This window comes from Aythya ferina (genome assembly GCF_964211825.1).
Source record: "Aythya ferina genome assembly, chromosome: 10".
NCBI lineage: Eukaryota > Metazoa > Chordata > Aves > Anseriformes > Anatidae > Aythya > Aythya ferina.
In genome coordinates, this window is record NC_140306.1 from 7,355,013 (window position 1) to 7,364,443 (window position 9,431).

The 9,431-nt window shown below is 49.2% G+C and overlaps 1 protein-coding gene across 1 annotated transcript in view; it reads right to left on the reverse strand.

The window, feature by feature from the left end:
• SYNPR (synaptoporin) overlaps positions 1-9,108 on the reverse strand; it is a 91,612-nt gene extending 82,504 nt beyond the window's left edge. Inside the window, exons 1-2 of the mRNA XM_084530333.1 lie at positions 9,032-9,108; positions 8,874-8,939 (exon numbers count right to left, since the gene is read on the reverse strand). Coding sequence (XP_084386459.1) covers positions 8,874-8,939; positions 9,032-9,049 — 84 coding nt within the window. The 5' untranslated portion in view covers positions 9,050-9,108. The remainder of the gene's footprint in view (positions 1-8,873; positions 8,940-9,031) is intronic.
• Between the last annotated feature and the right edge of the window lie 323 nt (positions 9,109-9,431).

The window sequence follows — 9,431 nt, forward strand, 5'->3', positions numbered from 1 at the left end:
AACACAGGAGGGCAGAGCATGGACGTCTAAGGTGAATTTTGAGGACAGACACAAACCTCTGTTTGAAATTCAGAGAGCTGCTGAAGTGCTGCTACTCTAAGTCAGTGGCTGAGGTAGCAGTGACCACACAGCTGTTAGGCAGCACTGTTTTCAGAGACCTTCTGGGCAGAATTTCACCTTTGGTACTTCAGGTTCCTGTGCACTTCCAGAGAATATTCAGCCAGGCCGCTTGCAGCGGGTGCTTCTTGTGGAATAAGGATCAAGTTGACAGGCCGGGAGTTCTGCAGGACAGTCAAATCAGATTTATTTCTGGCAGTGGCTGACTCTGGGACCGTACACCCATCGGAACATTTCTAACATGCTATTGAAATCTTCCTGCTCCAGTTTTTTGCCTACTTCCTTAACACAGAGGCATGGCAGACTGTCTCCTCAGTGCCTAGGATGCCCGCTGGGACCTTAGCAAAGAGGTGTCCCCAGTCCCTCTGTACAGGTTGTGGTGACCTCTTACTCTGACAATACCCACACAGAGTTCTGCTGTGCAATGGCACCTCTGAGCAGAGGCTGGGCGGCCCCCAGAGCTCCCCCAGTTTCTCCAATAAGCCCCCAGCTGCCTCACACTCTGCTCCCCAGGGCACGAGCTCCGCAGCTCCCACAGGCACCACCTCCAACACAGCCCTCTCCCAGGTGTTACGGCGTCTTGGAAGAGGCACAGATGGAACAGCTTGCTCACAGCAAGGCTTATCCATCCGTCAGAACATCACAGAAGAAGGAAAGGTGTAACAAAAAAGCAATAGGCGCTGTGCTGCAGCCTTTCCCAGGCAGCTTCCTTGCACCATGCACCTTCCCCACTGCTTTAGGACTGAAGCTGGCATGAGGTTCCTGAGCCCTTTCTGCTCTCTGAGGACCACAGCGCTGCCTCACGCTGCAGATGCCTGCTGCTCTGGAGAGCCCCTCTCTCGAGGGCTCACATTAGTCTAACCCTCTGCTGAGATTTTTCCCATCACAATGTTATAAAAACATTTGGTGCTGGCAGTACCCGAGCTGTCTGGTGTGGGATCGCTCCTTCCCATCACAGCCACCGCCTCCGAGCGTGGCCACCAGGAGTTCTCACCTCTCTGGGTGTCTGAGCTCAGCTTTGAGCAATTAGCTACCGTATACAACTAGAACATGCAAAAATCTTCTGGATTTCTCTTCTGGAAATCTTCCCTAATTGACTGAATGCCATTACCAAACCCTTTTAATGCCATAATTTGTGTCTGCAGTTAGAACCATTGAAAAATCCATCGTTTCACATTACTTAAGCATTTCCTTAAAAACAGGCAGCAATATTAGCTTTTCCAGCTGAGCAGTGAAGTATTCTGAATGGAAAAACATTGTTTCCAAAGGCAAACCTGAGAAGTTTCTGCCAAAAGATAAAAAATTGTGCAAATTAAACAATGCAAAAGCTGGCAGTCTGTCTATATTCGGTATTCCCTTGCTTTTGCCAAAAAGAAAGCAAGCTGTCACCTTAGCAACTATGTCACACTTTGCAGTACATATGTCACTTTGAACAAACACCTTAAAAGCAGCACCTCCACCCTTCTGTTCCTTTCCACAATGTTCTTCACAGCACCGTGTGGATCCCCCTGGGGGGTCACAGCCTTTAAGAGCCCTCTGGCCAGATGCTGGACAGACAGACAGACAGACGGCCCAGTGCTGTTCTCCACTGGGCATCCCATGACTATAAAACACGTAACTGCTTTCATTCAGTGCCAGAGGAGAAAGCTGGTGCAGGTGCGGTGCTCTGCCCTTCATGGCCAGCCCTCGCGGGGCTCAGCATCACCCTTCTGCACCCCTCGTCCCACAGCATGAGGGGGTTCCCTGAGTACAGGTTTCGGGTCATCATCAGGAAGACTCGTGCCCCTGGGGACCACGTGGGGTGCCACGAGCTCAGGTTCACGTGGGGACCACAGGATGCGAAGGATGGAAGCTGTTTATCACAAGCACATTCCTCCCTGCCTGCAACATTTGGATCCGGAGATGGCAACAGGCAGGGCTTTTACCCGGGCTCCAATTATGCAGATGCTGATTTACAGGAGTGATGACTGAAACATCTCCCTCATAAAAATTGGCAAGGAGCCTTTAACTGTGTATGTCTAATGGCACAGCCCTCTATCTCCGTGCATCTTCTTGCTAGTTTGAAAGTCAGATCATTTTTGTTCTTCCTTTCATAGAAACCTGGTTTGCATATATAATCAAATTTAGCATTAATGAGTCTCTCTCCTCATCTTCTATTCCTAATGCTTTGAGCAGCCACGCTCAGATAATACCATCTGATTCTGCCATCAAGAAGGTGGCTTACCATAAGGAGATTTCACCAGTTTCACTCGGATTTCTTTCTAACTCCAAAAACTCAAGCTTCCTTGAGCACAGTTCCTCAACCACACGTGCTAACCCAACGTAACTCTTGCGTGCCTGGTCCCACTCAGTTTGGGCTCAACCTGCCTGAGAATTATCAAGATTTAAATGAATACTTGGGTGACTTTTACAATTGATACTTCCATGACTATAACATGAGCCCAAATGGAAACATGAGGCACATATTGAAGGAAAGATGCTATTTGCTTCCAACGTGGTCAGGCATTACTGACATTTTCTCCTTCCTATGCCAGCATTTATACCATTTTAAAAACAACTTCCAGATACAAGATCAACACGATTCCCAGTTTCCGACGGGATCTATGCACACAAACATCCATGTGAGCAGCGTGCAGAAGGGCCAGCTCTGCACAGTCTGCACAAACACAGGATCACAGAACAGATTTCCTGCTCCTCCACTTGTCTTCTGAGTTTGCAGTCTTTAGGGCTCCCATCTCTCTCCTGCTACCATATGGCAGCATATGGCTTGTCGGAGCCAAAGGTTCCCAAATTACAAGGCTCCCAGAAGCTGAGACTTTAGGACCACAAGGTAAAATACTGTGCAGGCACTGTGAGAGCTTCTGCTGCCTCTGCCCCAGTCCCACCGACAGTGACATACGCTCTCACATCTGTCTGCAGCAAAAACTTCCCAGATCTTTCCTAAATTTCACATTTGTGAAATACCACGCACAACAGAGCCTGATGTCTAACAGCAAAAACCACCTCCCAGTTCTTCCTAATTAGAATAACTTCTCCAACAGAGTTTGCTGCCTGCAGAGCAGCAGTGCCCTGGTACGTGTCCAGAAGTTGTGCATCCAGTTACAGGGCCCATCTGCAGGGCTCGCTGCTCTCAGACACTCACACGCCCTTGTTTTGAAGTGGCAGGTTTTGTCCGTGCTGAACTGCAGTGTATTTTGCATGCATTATGCTAAGCTGCCTATAAGAAATCATCCAATTAATGACAGCTTAACAGAGAAGGGTTAGTTACACAGTAATTACCTTTCTAACGTTAAAATACCATAGAAATGGATTTACAGGTTTTTGATTAAGTAGCACATTTTATTGATCTGACACTCTACATACAAGGTCTGTGAGATAGGAACTGGGCCAGGTTTGCAAAAACAGCCTGCTTTACGAGGAAGACTTTCAAAAAACAATCTTTTTTATTTATTTAATATTTTCATGTATCCTATACATGGAGATGGACAGACCCAATACAGAACGCACAGTCTGGTCCTGGTGTTGCATGAGCATAAGCAACATCAACTTTTCAACAATACAAAGATATTATTAAGTCTTTTCTCCTAAAACAAGGTCAGGGAAGATCAAACACTCCAATCTTCCAGCCTTGCATCTACAAGGAGCATTAAGGTCCAGCAGGATTGCCCTGCTCCATCACCTGCAGTACTCCTCAGGGATCGCTCTCTGCCCATGCCAGACAGCAGCCTTCTGGTTGAGCAAAAACCAAGCAAGCACAAGCAAACTTGATGAAGTGGCTCAAACAACTTTAATACACCCTTGGCCCATAGTACACTTTACAGAGCAAATTGCTGATCACAAATGCCTCATGCAGGAGTCACCTTGTTCCCCCCCATTTACTGTCATCACCAAGATCTCTAGTTTTTTCCAGGACACACTTGGAAGCATGCAGCTACTTCAGTCCATTCATATGCATGCAAATATAACCCAACAAAAGCACTCTATGGCCAGACAAGCATAGAACAAAAGACAAGACTTATTATCAGTCTTTTAAGACTGAGAGACCCTTTGCCTTCCAAGTACGCATCTGTTTGCAAGGCAAGGGTGCTAACCTTTCAGAGGCAGTACAAACAAAGCAAGCTTGACTCTTGCCAAGATGATAACAGCCTGACCTTCTTCTCATCTCCCAAGTCAAGTGATCATGTCACAAAGGCAAGAAAGCAAAGCCAGGTCAGCTCGGTCCACGTACACAGAGTTTTGAAACCACATTGGCATTTCACTTGTCCAGTTTCCATCAGAGCTGAATGGGGATTTGTTGTCCAAATGCCAGGCACTGCTTTGAAAACTTTTAATACATCCCATGAAGGACCATGTGTGGTGAGTACCTACAGTCATGCAAAAACTGGAACGTAGGTTTTTTTTTCTGCACAAAGCAAGTATTGAAACAACTCACACAGATTCAGGTTTGTTAAACAGCTTAATGTCCACATCCAACTTGATCTATGAAGAAAAGCCCCAGCAGTGTTCTTCAGACTGCAACACCACCAGTAGATGAAAACCACAGCTATAAAACTGTTCCCAGGTACATCCATACCAACGTGAAAGGGACACAGTAGCAGGACAGTCCTGTAAGCAACCAGAGCTGAGGGCACACACGACTCACTCTTGTGAATGCATCCATAAGGCTTGTCCTGCAACACAAATGTCTCACATTTGTCCCCGTAAAAGCAGCACTGGCTTAGACAGAGCTCCTTGTATGGTTTTTGTGCCCCAAATACCCCCTTGTCTGTGCTCACGTCTGGGCAGGGCTCCAGGCTGGCAGTGGTCAGCTCCTGCCCAGAACAAGGAGCTTGTGATGAGGAGCTGTAAAGCACCTGCGGAGTCATCAGGACTATGCCAGTGCCCCTCCACCTGCAGAGCAGTGCAGGCTCTGCACCTCTGCTTTATCAAGGATTCCAGGGAAATGCATTATGGACATCACCGCAGCTCCTGGTATTTTATGTGGTCACTGGACAAACACCAGGCTGTTTTGCATCTGCAGGAATGGAGCTGTTTGTGGTTAATCACTGTGAAGAAGTAGCAAAGTCCTTAAAAACCTCATCTTAATGACTGAAAGTATCCATATTTACAAAAAAAAAATAATCTTTTTTTGCAGGCAACCCCATGAATCTATATGAAGTATGTCATATCCATGTCATACTGCAGATGCACAACACCCTGCTTTTCAGCTGATTTGCTTTTGTAGGGCTCCAGAGAGGCAACAACTTTGGGACAAATATAACACACTCAATAAACTTGCTTTTCTTACTTACTTTTCACAGACCCAATAACAGCAACCTAAGCGCATCCAGATATCTACATGATGGAAATTAATCCAGGGAGATGAACGTATTTCTTCTCTTTCATCTTTCCTTTCTCTTTACTGTCAGGTGCACATATAGGGGAGTCATTTCTCAAGCAGAGCTTTAATAGTGTCTATGGCATTGCAACTGGTCACAAAGGACTGTAGTGCCACAGTAGATAGCCATGAGAAATAAACTTCAGCAGTGTATCCTTGTCTGTTATTCCATGGACCTTCAAGTGAGACAAGGAAACGAAGAGGAGGAAGAACAAACTTGGCTCTTAAACAGCTTTCCCCTGCCCCCAACGTGTGCCATGAAGCAAGAATTGACTCAAAATTGGGAACACCCCGAGCCTATCTTGTACAGCTGTGTGCAATTTTCCAACTCCAGAATTGTGATCTGTATGCTGTAAGTACACTATTACAGTGGTAGAGCTCTGGATTTTTTTAAAAAATATGCAACTCTGAGGCTTAATTGCTACAAGTCCCGTGTTTTTTTCTTTTAACCTTTCATGGGCCTGAGCCAACATTGTCTCTACATGGCTTCCAAATGAAATTGCTTGGCTGGAAATAAGATTACAACGTACATGAGAAATACAAATGAAAACATATTACCGTACCATGAATATTAAGAAGACTCAGCCCTGTTTCAGCATCTTCTCTCTGGGTGATAATCAAAACAGAAGCTTGAAAAAGGCCTGAGTCCCTGCTCCTCAAGACACCAGTGCACCAGTGACTGCACAGAAGCTGCAACTCGCACACCAACAGATTGCTCCTGCAGCAGTCACACTTTCACACCTGAGAAACCTACAGCCATCCCAGTTGTCTCCAGACCTGCAAATATTTGCACTTGCTTGTACAATGGTGCTGCTGGAGTTGGTATATGAGAGGTTTAATAACAAGACAAGTGGACAAGTCACTTCCTCCATGGGCCTACCCAAATTGCCCAAAAGCACGCGTTCAAGATTGGACTGCTCGGACCAGCTGAGGACATTTTTGGTCCACACTACCTCCAGGCCACCAACTTTTCCAAGGAAGCCTCAGAAAATCATCAAGGAAGTCCGAGGAGCCCTGCCACCTGTGCTGTAACCCTGCCCATGCCACGAACCAACATCCAGAACCAGTGTGTCTCCAGCTAGGCCATGAGCTTTGCTTCTCTCCAAATGCAACCTAGGTCCCAGGTGGGAGGTGTTCAGAGGTGCCACGAGTAGCACGTGGGCTACAGCACACAGACAACAGGGGAGCAGTGCCAGTTTTTCTCCTTCTTAGACTGTGGAAAGGGCTTTCCCCACTCCCAAATCCTACCTGCTTGATTTCACACTAGAAATCAAAAACTTGGCTTTCTGGGAAACAAATAAAAAAAGCGCAAGTTTTCCAAAAGCACGAGTTAACACCTCCCTGTGAGATGGTAAATAAGCCAGGAGAAGGCAATGTTACAATCACTCGCTGTTGCTTTCCCAAGCCCCAAAACTCCACGTAAAGCTGTGTTATGATTCAGCTGTCACGTCACTCACGTGGCACCGGTCACACCTTCCGATAGGTGATTACCACGAACCTCTGAGAAACTCATCAGCGTTAACAAGAGCAGGTTTAATAAATTCCTCTGTCACCAGCACTTTCTGCATAAAAACCCCACTCACACATCATTTAACACCCGAAATGAAACAGCTGTAAATTCAGCAATTAGTGGTGTAATTTGACTGTTCTGATCAAGTGCACTGAAGGCTGCGAGGCTGCTGGGGGATGTGAAAGCTGCCACAGAATCTGCTGGAGATTTGTAAAGTTTAAAATGAGAATTAGGCTGGAAAAAAAAAAAAGAAAGGAGTTTAAGGGAAAGATGGCCACTTATTTGAGACCAGAGACGGTGGGGAGAGGTGGATGGCAGTCAGTGGGCATGGTTAGAGGAGGAGGATGATGGGAGCAGCACGAGGAGCTGAGGAGAACTGGAATTTGTGTAACCCAAAAAACCTGTCGAGTGTATAGCTAGATACAGTCCTACACACTCCTTGCACTAAGATGTGTTTAATTCTACTCGCAGATACATTTCAAAAGGGGGAAAGAGTAATTTCTGAGACCATCTTAAGTTTTAATGCACTCTGCATCCTCCTTCCCCGTTCCCAAGGGACTGATCCACGCCAGCAGTGTCAGAGCTCTTCCCACACAGACACACGTGTGTTTACAGACATACAACCACAAGAGTTTCACATGTAGTTTTCAACCATGACAAAGGCAGACTTATATTCAGGTGTTGGAAAAAGTTACAGAACTAGGAAATCATCAAGAAAAGAGCCCTGAGAGTCCACAAGTCGTGTCCCAAAGACGCCAACGTGCTGGGGAGATGGAACAGTTTCCTGGAAGGATTCAGGCTGTGCACCCCAGTGCTCACTGCCCAACTACCACCAGCACAGCTTCAGCAGGCAGATATTGAAGACACCACACTCCCAGCAGCTATTTGCCAAGAAAAAAGCTTTGCTCCCCGTTCTGCTTCACGTTCACTTTCACAATGAGTGGCAGGGCGTGCTGCAGAGTGGCTGAAGCCCCCCAGAACCGTGTCTGGTGCTCAGCCCCTCAGCACCCCGACCTCTCCTGCAGGCAGGGGCAGCAGCACCAGCTGCCTTTGCAGGAGCTCTGGGGACCTTGTCCACCCTCCGTAGCCACCACGCACAGGTCACCCCGCTGCAGAGCCACCTCGAGCCCACGTCCCCATCACCCTGTGCCATGGGACTTGGGGCTTTGGGGCTCTCAGCGTGGAGAGGAGCTACTGGCAGTATGCAGGGACCAGCAGCTGGCTCCGGGGAGAGCAGCTGCCCCACACATGCCAAAACTCCCCCTCAGCAGCACCCCGCGGGCAGGCTGCGCGCGGCGGGTGCCAACGTGCGGGTGAAGGCACCCGCGCACGGACGCGCCCCCCAAAATACGCGGCTTACATAATTCCCCAGCCAGTCGGCGTTAGGGGAATGTGATTAATCCTCCATGACATGTTCTGAACTTTCCGTTCAGAGAGGCTCTCTCCTCCCGCAGACCTACTGGCGATGAATGTCATTTGACCTGCAGACTTCACTACGAATGAGCATCAGAGCAACCAACAGTGACATTGCTCCGCAAACCAATTATCTGCCTCCTTCCCCGCTCGGCCCAGAGACAAGTTTGCTCAATGCATAACGAAGATCTTTTTTTCCCCCCCTTTTCTTAAAAATTTGTTTACATCCAGCACAAGGATAACGAGCACCCACAACCCCCCCAGCCCGTCCCACCGACCCCACCAGGGCAGGACGACGGGTCCCCATCCTCAGCCCGGCAACCCCATCCCAGCCCGGCTCCCACCTGTTCCGCGGGGCTCACCTTGGGGACACCCCCCCCGAGCCCTCCACCACCACCACGGCGACCCCCCCGCGGCCGGAGCACCTCTCCCCATCCCTCCCCACGCGGGACTCACCCACTCGAGCACCCTGAGGAAGGCGAGCGGCTCCTTCACCACGCGGAAAGTCCCCGCGGAGGCGAGCTGCGGGCAGAGAGAAGGGGTCAGCACCGCGCTCCGCTCCGCACCGTTACCCTCCCCCGGCCCCGCACCGCACCCCGCGGAGCTCCGCGGACCTGGTCCACCGCCTCCATGGCGCCGCAGCCCCGCGGAGCCGAGCGGAGCCGCCCGCCAGCCGGGGATGCGCTGCGCGCCGCTGCCCCCGCGCACGCCAGGCGGAGCAGCCGGGCGGGGCCCCGCGCCCCCCGCACCGCCCCGCGGAGCCGCCCCGAGCCCCCCGCACCTCCCTGCGCCCCCCGCACTTCCCCGACCTGCGCCCGCGGGCTGATGCCCGCTGCGCTCGCCCCTCACTCCCCCACTCACTTACTGTTATCGTATTATCATTATTAAACATAAATCTCTCTCTATATATATTTTTTAAAATCTTTAAACATTTTTATTTCAAAAGGAAAAGGTCGGGAAAGAGTTAAAATTAATTAATTAATTAATCAAAAGGTTCCCCGCGCCCCTGCACCA